This window comes from Pipra filicauda, unplaced genomic scaffold (genome assembly GCF_003945595.2).
Source record: "Pipra filicauda isolate LSUMZ 115617 unplaced genomic scaffold, ASM394559v2 scaffold15_size4787011_pilon, whole genome shotgun sequence".
Lineage (NCBI taxonomy): Eukaryota > Metazoa > Chordata > Aves > Passeriformes > Pipridae > Pipra > Pipra filicauda.
Genome location: NW_024104096.1, coordinates 3,309,228 through 3,326,397, shown reverse-complemented (window position 1 = coordinate 3,326,397; position 17,170 = coordinate 3,309,228). Strand labels below are relative to the sequence as shown.

Sequence of the window (17,170 nt, the reverse complement as noted above, 5' to 3'; positions counted from 1 at the left end):
TTCATAGCACCTACCTTCTTTATTTTCCTTCCAGGGGAGCCTTCTCTGTGGTCCGCAGATGTGTAAAGAAAAATTCTTCACAGGAATATGCTGCAAAAATCATCAATACCAAAAAACTGTCAGCGAGAGGTTAGTGTCTCAATCTGCCTTTCTTCCCTATATTAACAGAAAATACTTCTGTGGAGTTGAGGCTGTGATAAGTTTAAGTGATCTGTAGTTGCTTGTTTCAGTCATTATTTGAGCATTGCAAAATAATTGAGTTGTGTGGCAAAGAGGAGACTGAAAGAAGGTAGTGTAGGATGATAGAAAAATTCCTATGTCTGGAAATGGATACTCTGTAAGGTGAGGCTGTCTTTTTTGTTCTTGAGGTCTTTCTTGAGATAGATTTACCTACGTGTCTGTGTGTACCAATCACTCATAATAAACAGAAGTGTTGCAGACTGATTTTGCTGGATGTCTTTTTTACTGAGGAGATCTGTCTTACCAGAACAGATGTGATTATTTTTTTTTGAAGGATAAGTGCTGTCTATTGGCCTTGCTCCTTTCATGCTGTGGTTAAAGGTGGTGTGTTTGGAAACTAGCAAGCCTGCCTTCAAAGGCAGAAAGAGGTTGGGTGGAGAAATCTGATGAATTTGACTTCTCAGCCTATTAGAGCAAGTTTTGGAGTGTTTTTGTGCTTTTGTTAGTCCTGGAGACTTACAAAACCTGAAACCAGACTGTAGCCTTATGAAAACAGAAAAAAATCTAAACTCTTCCCCCAAGCCGTTAGTCTTCTGTTTTTTGGGGACTTATGTATGCACAAAGACCTTGTAGTATGAAGAGAATGTGTATCTTCTAGTGTGTAAGGAATCACTACAGGGATTAAAGTTGCCTTGTGGGTGGGGTGGATGAGGGGGAGAATAAGAGAAACTGAACTGCAATAAAAGATGCTGAAAGCAAGGACTGCAACAAGTTGAGATGTGAGAGGCAACTGTTTCTAGAAGAGGTGAAAAAAAAAGTTGCAAGTTTTTAGAGGTCTTTCATATTTGACAAAATTAATGTATTAAGCCCTTGACTATCTTCTAGTTGAGTAGATGGCTTAGTAGGGGGTGTTCACAGGGAAATGAAAAAGAAAAAGCAAGAGGAGAAAGCAAATGATCTTGATAAATGATTTAGAAGTGAATAATGTTTTGCCTAATCCTTATAAAAAAGAAAAATAGAATATGTGTTCTCCTTTTTGCCAGAATGTGAAATGTGATGATAAGAGCAGAAGACGGCTTGAAGAATAGTGAAAAATTTCCATTTGCTATAGCTAACATAGAGAAGTAGTGTCAGTGGTAGAGTGCTGTGAAGAGTGATGATTTTTTTTTTTTTTTTTTTTTTAAACTTCTGGAAGTAACCATATGTGCCGATGTTTTGGTATTTAGCTGAATGAGGTCATGTTGGAGACCAACCAGTGGAGCCCTAGATTGTTAAGGAGGTGGCTGCAGATCTTGTGAGAATTAGTGTCCACTCCATGGTCACGTGAGAGTGTCTGCTGATGTAGGTGGGATATCCAATCTCTTGAGTTCAAAATTAGTTCAACTTAATATGGGAGAGGTTTGAAGAGTGGCTTTGCTTTACTGACGGCCATTAATGCCATGTTTGCTCCACAGACTTCCTTGTCCATCCTGTAGTGAGACCTAAAGCTCAGGAGAGCCATGTAGTTAGTGGACACCAGCCTGCTTAGAGAAGGGAGAGGACAGATTGATTATAAAGGATAAATCATTTTCTTGTAAAGGAAATGGTATTGACGGTAATGCTGGAGATAAGAAAAATGGGGAAAATTGCAGGGTGAATATAGTGAAACAAAATTCAGAAACATATTAGCTGAAGTCCAAAACTCACAGAAAAGCTGACTGATTCAGTTTTTAAGTGTTTGGTCATCTAATGAGTTACAGCGAAATATACAGATTGTAATTGCTTTTCATATTAAGGTGATGACGTGGCCCAACAAGTAGGAGAAGGAAGTATGGGTGAATATGGCCATGTTTTGATCTATACTTACTATTTAGATTTCATACCTTCTTATCAATAAAACACACTGAGGCTGCTAGCTTGATCCTCAGGCTACTTACCTTGAGGCAGCTGACAATGATGTACTTAAAAAGGTATTGGTTAGATAGAGGGTGAGGAGAGCAAAGAAAGAAAACGGATGTTTCTGCTAGTACAGAAGCGTGTCAGAAACATGATCAGGTTGCACTGAAGTCTTAACTGAGGGCTAAAGAATCTGTGAAAAGTGGATGGTGACTTAACTGAGGAACCTATATATTCAGTTTATTCCTGCTGTGTTTGCTGATAGCTGATAGTACAGAAAGGGACGAAATATTTCGATAGGAAGTTAGTGAATTCACCTTGGAATAGGTCTTTAAAGTGCTGAAGGATGAATGTGTGCTATTTAGACATTGCAGCTGTAAATCAGTGATTAGAGAGAATTCGATTCAGCAACCTGAAAATTAAAGTCTTGGGAAAAGGCATTTTAGAAAGCCGTCTCCCTCCAGAGGAGCATTAAGGTGTTAATTCTGCAGTATCCTGCATATATGTTGCCCGATGTGTCCTTTCCTCAAGCTGGCACTTCTCCTCAGGTTGTCCATGTCTCTGCCCATCAGTACCTGTGCACGGGGCTTTCCTGTTAACCCGCCCTCCTGACCTGCTGCCCGTGTTGTTGGTTTTCTTCTGGGCATGGTCACAGAGCCAGAATATTCCCTCACGTAGGGACAGCTTGCCCCTCTCCAACTTAATCATAACCACATTTAACATTTTTTACCACCTCTAGCAGAATTTGAGCCTGTGTGGATACCTGATGTAGCCACTGCTACTTCAAGGGCCAGGATCTTGCTTCTGGTGCAATGTGTGTATAGCCCACGGCTGCTTCACAGAAGTTTCGCCTGCTGTAGTGCTTTCCTTGATTATGTACAAGGAGATGGTAACAGGGCCTTGCTCTCTTTCTGCAGTATTTCTTGTTACCTTTGTTTTTCAAGACTCTTGATGAAAAATACTAGATAGTTCACTGGGAAGTGCTGAAAAGCTGACTGTACGTATCTGAAAAGGAGGGAGAGGAATGCTTCAGGGTGGATTGTGTGCAGTTAAAGGATAAAGACTTGAAGAGGTATGGTGTTTTACAGGGCTTCTCTGTGAAAGCTAGGAGGATGGACATGGGGCTGGTCTTTGTGAAGGGCAGTGCTAACAACTTCAGTCTAGTAAACTTCACCCTTCATAAAATACTAAGTCAGATGTTGAGAAGAGAGTCTCTGTTTCTGTATTGTCTATGAGTTTTGGATGCCTGCTCTCTCTCTTTTTTAATAAGTTTTGTCAGTAAGAGCTGGTCTAGATTAAAATTCATATTTTGGCTTTAATGAGGTATTTGCTATTATTTATATTGTGTTGATGCTCAAGACTGCCCAGTGAGGAGCATGCCAAGAAGCTTAATGTTAAATAGGGGCCAAATGCTTGTGGAAAGGGAGAGGAAACAGACTTCACCTTAGTCAGCGTTCAGCTGACATATAAGAGCAGTGGTTATTACACATGGGGGAAATACAATGCTTCATTCATCTGAAATTCCTATGGGATTGAATGCACAGGCTTTTACCAGAGCTACAGGTAGCGGAAAGTAATAACTAATTTTTTGAAAGTTGTCTTGTGGGTTTCAGCAGAATACTTTTTGATCATGAAAATTCATAGCAAGTAGTGCTACAGTTCCTAGGCAGCAATGAAGCTCAAATAAAGTAAAATTACTTGCAGTGATCAAAACAATCAAGAGAGAAGCAGTAGCTTTAGTAATAGTAGGGAAATATTCCTGATTTGACTCTCCAACACATACTTCAAGAGAGAGTCTGGCATTGGAAAGAAGTAGGCAAAGCTTTACCATTTGATAATTTTCAGGATATTGCTTATACCAAATAGCATTTAGTGATCCTGCCACCGTGTGTAGTATTTTTGGCCCTTTTTTTGAGGTGCAGGACGACAAATCTCTGTGCTTTACATCTATTGTTAATTTTAATTTGCTGATGAAAATCTGTGTCTTTCAACTCTTGCAAGTGACATCTTTCGATGAAAAAATTAAAAACAGCTGCCTTGAAAGTTAGTCCACTTCACTGTGTTCTCCTTACTGTGGCTTTGCTCTTGCCTGCAAAATAGAGGTGGCTTCTGTCACTGTTTTTCGTCTTTCCAAATTTGTAAACCAGAAAAAAATTTGCAGTCTACCCAGTTATTTTGTTCTTGTTCCTGGAGGAGATTATGTGGATTGTGGGAGGAGCAGAGAATTACTTCTGTGTATCAAACCCCGACAGGAAAAAAACACTCTTCAAACTCTGCTTTTTTTTCACACACCTCTATTGTCCTGGCTTTCCTAGTGGTTGCTGATTTGGGCTTTACAATATGTTTTGTTGGAGGTGTCAGTAGTAGTTTCCCTGAACACTAAAACGTTTAACTTGAATGCTGCAGAGGACGTTTAGCAGCATCAGTCTCTAACATCTGCCTTGATCTGCTCTGTATGCATTTTTAGCTGCTGCTGGAGTTAGGACTCTCTTGGACTGCTCTTGTGGCTGCCAGATTCCCAGTCCCCCGTGGGCTACCGCACACCCTCTGGAATTGGCTGCGTGAAGCAGTGGTGCACTGCAGCGGGGCCGTCAGCTCTGTGCAGGAGCGGGGAAACCCAGCAGGCCCGTCACAGGTGGCTGAAGAGCAAATCCAAACTTGTGTAGGAATGTCCCATAATAGCTGTCCTCTGTGTGTGCCTGTGTTTGCAGGTTGAGGACAAATGTCCTTTCTTGCAAAGGATAGCAAATCAAACTGTGTTTGCTCAGCCTTACTGGCTGAGTGGCCGAATCAGGTCTGGTCATTTGGTGTGTGAGAGGAGCTGCCCTTCCTGCAGGGTCTTTGGCTGAGAGAAGAGCTTCCCTACACCCCAGCTCCACTCTTTGCCTCTCTGCTGTCTGCAGGAGTCTGAGAAGTGCTGTGATTAGGGAGCATATATAGGAGACTGGCTTACAGTGGGCTGGGGATTTTTCGAAGATCTCTGCACTTGTTGGAGGGATGTAGGGAGCAGGGCAAAGAGTGCTGCACACACACCCCCCCCCCCACCCCCCCCCCCAATAGTGTGTGAGGGTGGGGACTGCTTGGTGCAGGAACTGTGAGGGGCTGGGTGGGGCAAGAGCTGCAGGAGAGGAATCAGTGGGGTGGGCATGTGGATAGCGAGTGGCTGAACTCTTTGCTCTGCACTACAGCACACGTGTGTGTCAGGGGCTGGTGGCAGAGCTGCTCTGCTGATGTCAGAAACAGCAGCCATCTACCTCCCACCAGCAGCCTGCCTCCCCCTTTTCTTCCTACCTGCCTCTGCCTGCAGCTCCCAGGAGATGAATGTGTGTGTATATATATCACTAGGGGAAATTCCGCTGGAAGAGGTGTTAGGAGAAAAGGAGGGTTCCTTCGAGAAGAGGCTGGAGCTGGGAGCTTAGTGGGGGGCTGCGGAGGGTCAGCCTGGCTTTTTGCCTGCCCCAACACATCAGTACAGGCAGAAGGGTGCCCTGGCATGAGAGCTGGCAGAGATTGGTGGTGCAGTGAGTGGTGGAAGCCTTGCTTTACTGTGGCTCGTTATGGCCAGAAGCTGGCTCCTTCCCACTGTGGATGGCTGGGGTTACCCCAGGTTGCCTCTCAGTTTACGCTGTATATTTTATAAAGGAGCTGGAACAGAGCAGACAGGATTTCAGCTTGTGTCTGTCTTTTCAGTGGTCACATTGAGTATTAAATTTCCGGCATTAACAATGAGGAGGGGGGGGAAGTGGGCACACAGATTGGGCAGGAGTTCCTACTGCCTCTGCATGAGGTTGGAGAAAGGGGCTCGATGAGAGTCAGGTTTCTTGTTTTCCCAGTATAACCTGGATTTTTGTATGGCAGAAATGTGATTAGACTAACTCCTGCACATGTCTCAAAGCCCTTGGCTCTAGAGCATTTACTCTGGTCAGCAAGCCACGGTTGAAATATTTGCAGGTGTCCCTCCAGTGAAGAGCAGTATGTTGAGAACCCTGTAGATAGTTGGGACAAGGGAAGCTACTTGAATTTCTTGTAAGAAGGATCCAGTGCAAAAACTATTTGCCTTTGTTTGTTTGTTTGTTTTGGGGTGCAGTGTGGAGATTTCACTGTCTCCAAATTTAATCCTTCTCTAGAACAGTACCAAAACATCGCTAGCAGAGGAGTAAAAAGAAAGAAATTTCTAAAGAGTGCTCCCCTCCCCAACAGTGGGTTAGCACCACCGTTTCACTGTTTTAAGAGAGGACTATAATAATATTTTTGTTCCCTTCCATGCTCTGGAATTATTCTAGCTTTTTTGGCCCTGCAAATTGGGTGAAGAAAGTTTTTAAAAGGGAAGCATGCTAATAAACAAATTTCTCTCCACTGTGCCATCTATGAGCACTATCTATTTGCTTCAAAACCCTGACAACCAGGGCATCCACCCCCCTTTTCATTAATTCTGACCTGTCACCTGTTTTGGTATTTCAGGGGTTTCTTTTTGTTTCCTCTGTTCTTGAAATCTCCTGATTTTCACCAAGATACCAGACTTTACAGGAAAAAAAAGTTCATTTGCCAGTGTTAGGCCATAGAGTGAACTATTGCTGTTGGCTTGGTTGGGGAAAGAGGGCAATATTGGCTGGCACCAGGGTCACCAGCACAGGAAAGAGGCCTTGAATGTTGTAAAAGAAATTGTGGAGTATCTGACATCACTGTTTGCCTGCAACAGAAGTGATGTCAATGTCCAGAGTAGTCATCGTGGGGAAAGCAGAGGCGCATTGGTTTCTGATGGGCAAATGTGTCCTTAAAATCTTGAGGTGCTCACTAGATATTTTTTTTAGTCTATGGAGGGAATGTCACCCTGTAACTTAAACTGCTGTAGTTCCTGCTGGTCCTTATGACCATAAGCTTAATGCTTCAAAAATTGGGGTCCTATGAGTTAGGCTGTCGTCATGTTCCTTCTTAAATTTGCTGTCTCTTTAAATATCACTTCATACGTCTGTAATGTCTCTCCAAGTATTCTGCTATTGCTGCCTGCATGATTTTTGGAGAACAGCAGCAGAATACTTCTGAAGAAATGGGCTGGCAGTATCTCAGAAATAAGCTTTTTGAACACTGAACTTAGCCAAAGACAAGTGGAGCATGGGTTTAGCTTTCTGGGGAAACTGAGTCTGTAGTTGTTAGATTTTGATTCCTCATAGCTTTTTTCACCTTTTACTATCCATCTCCCTTTCTTTCTGATTTAATTTTGAGTTTGTTTTGATTGTTCATTTGACTCTTGTGGATTGGTTACTTTAACCCTTAATTATATTAATCTATAATGCTTCGACTGAAAATAGCTCTTTAGTAATGCTGCTTTACCCTCCTCTTTCCTCCCAGAGAATATTGCTGAATTCCCGTTTCTCCCACAAGTTAGATGAGCAGACTGGGAAGTATGGTGGTTGGTGCAAGTGGCTAATTACTGATGTCTGAGACTAATTCACAGATGTAAGGAGAGCTGGTTAATGTTGTATCTTGCCTTTTTATGATGGGGTCAGGAAAGGAGGAGATAACTGTGGCTTTACTACTGGTGTTGGGATCTGTGTCGCTCTGCTCCTGGCAGAGTCAGAGGGAGAATTCTCCGTCTCTGAGATGTGAGTTGAGTAAATGTGATGACCTTTCAGAGAATGTGTGTGTGCGTATAACTTTCGTGTTAAGTTTCTGAGAGCATGAGTTACATATCTCTCCAAAGCAGTGACCTGCTGTCCGGCTGCTTCAATCCAAAGTTCCCATCTTGAGATAGCTGTTGTCCAAGCATCTGCAGCCCTGAGCTGTCCTGTCTTACCTGTGGCTGGAGTGTGCTTAGCAGTGACACTGGGACAAGTCCAGGTTAGTGTTGTGCTTCGGAGAAGGTTGGTAGCTAATATTTTCTCTTTGCTAAGAGGCATGGATGATTTTGCTGTTAAACACATGACCCTTCTTCTCCAGGGCAGCAAAGGTAGCAACTCTTTTTACAGTGCTATTGTTACTGTGATTCTGTCGGAGTCCCAAAAATTGAGCTGAGAGCTGTCATGGAGAAAAGAGGGAATGAAGGGAATGAATTGTGGGAATGAAGACACAGTTAATTTTAAAGAAAAACAAACCCCATGTAAACATATCTCTAAGGAAGGAAGGTGCTTGCAAAGATGAACCTGGGAGTGGGCATAGCTCTTTTTAGGCCTATGAGCCAAAGGCTAAATGGCAGATCAGGCTGGGAGCAGCAGCCTGCCTGCTGTGGCAGAGCTGCTGGGTTATCTCTGGGGGCTGTTGCCATGATGACAGTGGCAAACAGGGACTGAAAAATTTACCAGATGCGTGTGAGCCAAAGGATTAAACTTTCTCATAGGAGAGAAGGGAGGGGAGGAGGGTGGGTGATGATGTATTAACGAAGGACAGCATCCTAGTGAGAAACACCAGGCTTGCTCTCCTATAGCCACTGGGATGGCGGGGGGGAATGTGGCCTGGCATTCCTCCTGCAGTCTAAACTCTGGGCAACACTGCTGACAGATTTCCTCTTTGAAGAGGGGGCGAACGCACCCTTCTTTCACTGGGTAAATCATCGGGATTTGCATTGCTTTGGCAGGTGAAACACAAGAAGTGGGAAAAGCTGGTCTCATTTTTTTGGTCTTTTTTCTATTCCCTATACCCACAAATAATTCTAGTTCTTTACCTTGTGCTTAGAGCTTTTTCACGCTCGAGTTTGTGCAAATAATCAAGTTTCAGTGTTGCCTGCAGGTTGCAGACTATCGAACGTGATGTTAACGAGCCTGCATGAGTGTCATTGGTAACGCGAGGCTGTCGTCTTTGAAAATGTCTGATACAAAACCGTGTCAGCACTATTAGGACTAGTAGTGATCTTGACCCTGTATGCTGCCTCTGTCCCTGCTGAGTGGAGCAATGTCCCCACATATCAGAGCTGATAGCGTGGTGGGCTAAAGTTGGGCAGTTTTCCCTCCACTGGAGTCTGAGGGAAGTCCTGTTCCTACCCTGTGCTGCAGCCTCCTTTGTGGAAGTTGACCATTATAAGGACTGGTCCTAAAAGAATTAGTGATTTGCAGTTGGCTGTGGAGCAAGGAGCTAGTGAAGCAGTGTCTGCACTCAGTGCCCAAAATCTCAGAGCTTCATAGCAAAAGGTGATATCTCTTGGTTTGTTCGCAGTACTACAAATTATCACAGTACCTTCTTCAGGCAGCTTCAGGAAAGGCTTACCTGGTTGTACCCGGGAAACCTCTGAACAGCAATATACCAGCATAAAATGTTTGTCTGCAGACTTAGTAAGACAGAATTGTGGTAATAAAAACTAGTTTTGTTCTAGAAGGGCTTCTTCAACTTAAGGCATTTATTTATTAAATGAGACATTAGTATCTACAGAAATCAACGATATAGGCCTTTCCCACTAGCCCAAATCCCAAGTGGACTTTTTAAGCCCCTGTGAATACAGGCCATGAGTGAGAACAAGGATGTTAAGCCTCGAAAACCAGATGCTAAAAGCCTGTGGAAAGGATTCTTTCCTTTCCTTTTCCTCACTTCTGCTCCTCTTCTAGGCACCTGAGTTAGCTGGTGTAGGCTGCAGCTTGTCTAGTGGAGTAACTCAGGATTTGGATGTGCTTTATCTTCTGCAGTTACCGTGTCATCTCCGATAAGTCAGTTGGTGTAGACTGTGGTAAGCGATAGCTGTGAAGACAGAGATGTCGTTTCTTGATGTTGAAGACAACTCTTTTTTGAAAGAGGAGGTTTTTTCAATCACAGGGGGAGTAGTAAGAAAAGGAGAAGCAGTCTGACATAGCCTGAAGTCTGAGGTGAATAAAGGAGAGAGAAGAGCTAGAAATCTTTAAACTTAAGTGCACCATTTTTTTTTCCTTCCTCTGATCCCTGTTCTTTTACAGGGATGTCTCTTTTACAGGGGGTCTCCTTATCTGTGCAGCAGAATATAGTCAGTGTGTAAAGTTTCCTGCAGCTCTGGAGATGTGTGAGATGTGTGTGTTGATCTTGCTGCTGTATTTACTGCTAGAGACCTGATGTCATACACCTGACTTGAAGTGTGACTTCATAGGGGATGGTCCTGTGCTTTCTCTCGGATGCACTTTCTAGATGCACATTTCAAATACCATGGGTGCCCTGGAAGCTTTTGCAGGGAAAACAGCTTGTTAAAACTCATCCTATATTGGTCTCCAGTGCCTGCCAAACAAATTCAGTGCTTCTACTGTTTTAGAGCAGCTGCCATTCTGAAAATGTCCATGTGTATCTTGGGGTTTTTTATTTATTTCCTCATACTCCCTTATGTCAAAGCATATAACATTTCATGGGTAGTTGGCCAAGAAATCACCCATTGGTTGGAGAAAAAATAGATGTAGAAGGAGGAGGTTGTCTTTAGTGCCCCCTGTAACTCACAGGGACTTGCTGGAACATTTTTCTTGGAGGCTACTTTAGAGTATAGCCTGGTGATGCCAAGCAGGAGCTTTCTGTTGTTTGCCAAAAGAGTTGGTGTGCTGTTAAGTTTGATTTTGCCTGCCTCAGGGATACTCCATCTAAGCTTTGAGTATCAAATGTCCTCTGTTGAGATTGTGTCAGAGAGATCAGGACAGTTGAAGTTGCGCAGCTTTGTTTTATGACTGGTGCCAGTGCAGAGGCAAAGCTTGATTGTGACGATGTGCTTCTTCAGTGCAAGTTAAAGTAGTGATTCGTAGCTCCTGTGTTCCTTTAAATATTCCTGATTTTTGGACTGCAAATTGAAAAGTGGCTTTCAGCTCTGCCCACTTTTGTTAGACTTATGTGTCATCTGGCTTAGAATCTGCCAGCTCTGCAGATTAGGATATTGTGTTGTGTCTGCTGCTTGTTATGAAGTTGCCTGGATTAAAATTTTCAGTGCAGAGCAATGATCCACAGCCTTCTCTGTATGTCTGAATTGCTGTTGCACTTAATAAGGATGATGTAGAGCAGTGAAGTGTTGGTCAGCTTGTCCTTTGTGCAGAAGCACTTCTACAACAGCAGACTGTAAGTCAAGCTCTCATAATGCATTTGTCTTCTCCAGACAGCCAAGTTCAGCATCAGAGATGTGAAAAAAGAGGAACAAGGTAGTTTGCTTTTTTGGTAACCATTATCAAATGTTGCTGACAAGTTCAGGTGACTCTGGTTGCTGCTAGCAGTTTATGATGCTGCAGAGCTGGGTACCCAGCTTTAAGGAAGCACATTATACCTTGTTAATTCTTTGTGGCTGTGTACATTTAGTTTCTTCAGTGGTCTTGAAGCTGGGTTTAAAAAGCTTTCTCTCCCACCACCTCACAAATGGTCAAAAAGTTTCTCATCTCCCTGATGAATTATGAAATGTTAATTGCTGAAGTTTTTTTCTCGTTTGAAAACACAGCTAAAACTGCCTCCCCATCTTGGAAACAAAACCCGAATCTCACTGATGCAGTTACCTTATCTGAAGGGGTGGTGGGAGTTGGCTTGGGGACAAGTCAACATGCACCTCAACTGAGCCAGAGGAATTTATATTCTTCCTTCTGCATCTTTGAATTCCTGGATCCTGCATTGCAGTGACTTGACACTGCTGAGACCTGCTTCTCTGCTGCGTTGTTACTTTGTCTGCTAATAAGCTGTAGTCTGATACTTACTTAGCTGGTTCATCCAAAACCAGGGACACCTGATGTGATCAGCTGATGGGGAGAAGAACGGAACTCATGTCCAGAAATAAGCTCAGTTGGTGAGGTTTCTGTGTTAGGTAGTGGACCCTCTGTGCCTAGTGGGATTAAGACAGAGTTGCTGAAGTTCCTGCACAGGTTGCAGTCCCTCTGTATGCGGCAGAGAGGGTGCCAGTATGGCTGCATCGCCTTTGGAGCAGCTCCGTGCCCTACTGTCTCACTTACTGCATGTCCACTTTAAGAGAGTTCATCTGCAATGCAGCTGTTAGCAGGGAAGTTCTGTAAATCAAAAGGGAGTGAGTGCAAGTGAACCTAGTGTCTGCAGTTGTGGCTGGGTCCTCCCCACACCACAGGGAAACTTGTTCAGAAAGACTTTTTGCAGGAGGAGGAGGAGGAGGAGAAAGGGATGGCGATGCTAGGAGCCCCTCCCTTCTGTGTCTGTATGCATCAGCTGCTCAGGAACTGGAAAACATGGAAAAGCACAACGAGCAGCAGTCCTGGAACTGGAAAATCCTGTCATACTTTTCCCCTCCTCACTATGCCACAGAGTCTAACCAGGTGTTTGCTTAGGGCCAATCCTGTCAGGATGTCTTTATTGCACACCCCCTTCTTACACAGGATGTCCTGTTACAATTTGGAGTTCCTGAGCTTCTGCACGTCACTCAGAAGTGCACAGAAGCCCCATGAGTTCTGAGTTTACTACTGCATTGTCCTCTGTTGCACAGACTGTCAGAGTGACCACGTGCTGGTGCAAAGGTATGATGCCAGTGACCTGTGGGGATGCTGTGATGCCAGGGAGGAAGCCCGCAGGTGGAGTCAGTCGGAGTGCCATGGCTGTGCAGGTGTTGCACCTGGCAGGCTGGGCACTGCTGCTCAGTGACTTGGTACGAGAAGAAGAGCCGTGTACTGTGGTAGCTCTGGTACAAGTGGGGCAGATGCACTGTCTGAGAGGGAGCTCTGCAAGGGTTGCAGCCCCTCAAGTGCATGTCAGGGAGGCTGGCTGGGGAGCTTGTGCCTTTAAGCACAAAGCTGAGAAGTGGATGGCTTGCTGTTCTGCTCTTCCCCTGCCACTCTGCTTCTCCAGCAAGCAGAAGCCCCTTGAAAGACTGCCTGGGTATCAGCCATGACCAGGAACACTTGTAGGATTGCTTGCTGTTCCCCATCCACAATTTTCTGAGGATATTCTGGTGCAGAAATTCCTCTGTGGCTTCTACAGTTAAGCAGCTGGGAAGCGTGATGCCTTCTCACAGGGATCCACAAGGATACCTAGAGCTCCATGGGCCATTGCTGGAGAGGGCCCCACACAATCTTCCATAAAGGTAGCTGCAGCTGGTGGGGAGTGCACACTGTTTTCATTCTGGTGCTTAGCAAGCAAGGCTTCCTCCTTCACTGTGTTTAGAAATATTCTAGGCAGACTTGGTTCCAGATTTCTACTTCTATTTCTTTATTTCCATTTGGGAAAACATTTCTTATTGACAGTCATTGGTGATGCAGAAAAAAGCAATGTATGATTCGCCACCTACTTTTCCTCCTCTGTTTTCTCTCTGCCTCTCCTGTTTGCCTGGGCACTTGTTGTCCCTCTCATAATAACCAAATTGTGCTAACTGGGTGTAAGCAATGTTCCCTCCCCTTTTGCTGGAGGACTGTCTGACTTGTTGTAAGAAGTTATTTTTAGGGTTTGCTTCCTGGGATATTCTACCCGTGGCCAGTTATGGTGATGAAAATGTCACTGAGATGCAGAAAGGACTCCCAACTCATTGATAACGTGCCTGATCTCTCTCTTGTAAGGGTGTTCATGGGGGACATGAGTCCCTTACCACCATGTCACTGGTTGTCAGGGCACAGGCCCAGCGACTGTGCAGCATGACTTCCTGTGAAAAGCACACTGGGCTTCTGAATTGCCCCAGAGGAAAAAAAGAAAAAAAGGGAAAAAGAAAAGGAAAGTAGAGTAATAAAAGCCTTTCTTTGGTTGCAGTGGAGTTTGTTTCTATCCTTTTTCTTTTTTGTATGTAGGGATGTCAGTGCTGCAGAGCTTTGTGGCAGTGTATAGGGCTGTCCCTCACAGGTAATTTGCTCCTTGTACTGGATGGATTAGGTTGCACTGGGTTGCTGCCAAATGGCTGGTTTAGACTAGAGGAGAAGGTGTGTGCTTATTCTTTTCAAACACCTCTCCCACCACCGGTCTGCAGCTTGCAACACCTGGAAAAGTTGATTTTTATGGCAGCTACAGCTAGCAAAGTATGAATGTAATACAGGCAAATTACAGAGCCCAGCTGGACAAGGCCATGGGCTGACAAAACACAGTCTCTGTTGTCAGTGTTGGCTTAAGGCCCACCTGCATCTTTCTCTGGAGATGTCTGTTCCCTCTGTATTACAGCAGATCTCTTTTCCTTTTCTGTTTTATCCCTTGAATTAAGAAATCAAGTTCAGGAGAACCATTCAGTAAGGAATTACTAAAGTGGTGGGAGTGGGAAGATATTTGTTTTCCAGGTAGATTGGAGATCTATCCAGATCTTCAGATTTCTTGGAGCAGCCTTGGAAGGGGTTGCTTAAGTGTAGCTCTGGAAACCTGGATCTTCCTCAGCTGGGTCTGAGAAAAACGCATGTGAAGTGATATGTTAGTGCACCAGACTGGTGAGGTGGAGATAGCTTTTGTGTGCCTGTATGGTACTCCTGGAAGAGGGTATGGGAAGTAGAGACCCTCGGGTGGCTTTGGATGCAGGTAACGAAGAAATTTAACATGGTTTTATGGCCTGAAGCTGTTGGGATCAGGGAGCCCAGTGCTGTGGTGCCAGGATGGTGACAGCAGGCTCAATGGAGTGGGCACTGTGCCTGTGCAACACGGAGCCTTGCCCGCTGCCTGCAGGAGAACCTGTAACACAAAGGTGGGGAGACACTCCTCCCTGACTAGATAGCATCTTCAAAGTTATCAGTGCTTAGAAACTTTGTATGGTTTTACAAACAAAGAGTTTCTTTCTGTGCGTGCAGCATATACACATAACTGTCTATGCTTTTAAGTAATCTTGACATTTAAAGTTGCTTTAGTGAGTGGTAACTTTTAATATCTCTTCTTGCCGTCCTGCTTCTATACAATACCTAGAAGTGCCTGAGCACTTTGCATATGTAGGATCAAGTTTTTGGACTCTTCAGGAGCTGGAGGCAGCCACGCTGGCTCTTTCCCTGCTGCCTCGTGTTCCTGACTGTTGCGTGGACTTACTGATACATGATGCGCTTTGCTCTCTGGTACACAAGTGTTTTTGTGGCTCTGCTACTGTAATATCTGGTGTGGCATATGTGTGCATTTTAAGTCTTCTCTCATTGAAATTTCTTGGTAGCTGCTCTGTATTTACAGCTTGCTCTGTTTAATTTAAAGTTATCCCAGCATCGCTAGGGGAACTTAGCCTTAAAATAGATCGTTTGACCTTTTTTTTTTTAATTATTCTAATCCTCTGAGGCTTGATGTTTCTTGTCAGAAGAATGTATTTCAACGGGGGTATTATCTCTTTTGGAGAGAAATCATTCAGCACTTGGGTGCAGTACCATTCATCTGTGCCTTTAAGAAGATTTTCTATTTAGTTTACTTCTCTCATTCATGACCCTCAAATATCAAATCAAGGCAGCATTTCCAACATCCTTCCTTCTTCCAATTGGCTGGAATAGCTAAAAAAGAAGCAATGGGTATAGACTTGCTGTTGCATGGACACAGGCCCCACAGCATGTCTCATGCAGTGAAAAATGACCTTCTCCTAAATACTAGCATTGGGAGCATGCAGAAATTCTGAGGTTTTGTTTCTCTCCTTTGGGTTCAAACATAAATCTCTTTGGTCTGTTCAAAAGAAATGCATCTGTTTGGTGACCAGTAGCTGCATTCTTAGACAGCATTTTATTCAAGAGCCACATTGTGCAGATGTGTTATTGGAAAATGGGGGCTGGATGCAGTAGGTCTGCAGGCTTGGACAGCCCTGACAGTAACGGCTCAATTGAAGTGCGTTGGGTTTGTATGAGAAGGAGCCTGCATAGCTCCTCATCCACAGGGACAGTCTTATGGTTTCTGTTCATATGTGGGTAAAGGTGAAGTCAATACCAGGAACTTCCTCTTCCAAGTAGGGCTTTTCCCAAGGTTTTGTTAGGGATTTGCCCCTACTTATGAAATGAGATGGGTGTTCAGTCTTGTTTTCCAGCAGCTTAATTCCCCCTGTTCCCCCTCCCTTTGTCCTCCCAAAATTTGTTTTCCCCTGCCTGAAAGAATGTCATCATTCCACTGCAGTGTGCTCCTCTGCACCATCAGAAAAGTGTTCCTGCAGTTTTTTTTTTTAACCATGTACCCTCAATCGTGCTCTGTTGTTCTCCCTATCAACTATGTAATGCATCAATGGGTTTCACATTAAGCATCGTTCATCCTCCCGGTACCACCATTGGGCAGGGAGGTATTAGCCCTGTTTTGCGCTTGGAAATACCGAGAAAGATGCACATTTTCAAGTGCTTTCCAGAACACTTGGCAATAAGCCATGATGAGTTAGAAAAAGAGTCCAAGTCATATTCTTTGCTATAACAGTGATAAGAAGAGTGTAGGTAGAAAAAAGACTGGGCATTTGGCAGGAAAATAATGTGGGCTAAAGCGTGTGGTATTACGAGGAGTTGTGGTCTAGTTTGCTGGTTATAGGAATAATATTTTGATGTGTTTCCTGTACTGCTTTTCTCTCTGATTTTGCTTGTTTATGGAATAGAGCTCTGAAATACGTTATATTGGGCATGCCTTTGGACTTTCTACCTTTCTGTGATTTTTTCCGGTGATAAGATGTGGTTTGAAAACTAGAGGTAACTGCTGTTGATAAAAAAGGCTCTTAGACAGATGACAATAAACAACACATGGGTTTGGGGTTTTTTTTGTGTGTGTGCGTGTTTGAAGACTAAGCAGAAAAAGTAAAGGGAGGTCACTTAGATATAAAATTGTTTCCTTGTATCACTCATAACTATAGGAACAGGGACAGTAACATCTGCAATAGTTTGTTTTCTGAAGTGGATAAGGGTAAGGTGGCAAAAATGAAAACTTAAATCTCTAAGATAAGCAACTGTACCTAAGAGTGAAAATAAAAACAATCTCATGACAAGAATTTAGGTGAATTCTAAAACTGGCTGCATTTCAGGGTCCGAGTAATTGAGTCCATTGTGAAAATTTAGATTATGGGATAGTGTCAGGAAACCATTCTTCCCCTCTTCTTGCTGTGTCTTTTTGGCTAACTATTCACTGTTTGTGCAAAGGTTTCCTACCTCCTGGAGAATTTGGAGACATTCACTTAGTGCCTGGTTAAGGCATTTGAAGTCTTTCCAATGGAAACAGCTGTAGGTGCACAAGGTATACTGCTGCAAGCCCTCTTGACCATATGATAATGTCAAACTAATATGAAGTCTTCAAGAGTAGAACATCCTTTGCCACCCAAGAAGAATAAAATCTTGTGTGTGTTTAAGAAGATTACTGTTAGCTC

General features: G+C 43.8%; 1 protein-coding gene across 26 annotated transcripts in view; it reads left to right on the top strand.

Moving 5' to 3' along the window:
- The window catches only part of CAMK2G (calcium/calmodulin dependent protein kinase II gamma), a 118,455-nt gene that overhangs the window by 2,080 nt on the left and 99,205 nt on the right, over positions 1 to 17,170 (top strand). For all 26 annotated transcript variants that reach the window (XM_039379204.1, XM_039379203.1, XM_039379207.1 and 23 more), the window contains exon 2: positions 35 to 129. In XM_039379204.1, coding sequence (XP_039235138.1) covers positions 35 to 129 — 95 coding nt within the window. The remainder of the gene's footprint in view (positions 1 to 34; positions 130 to 17,170) is intronic.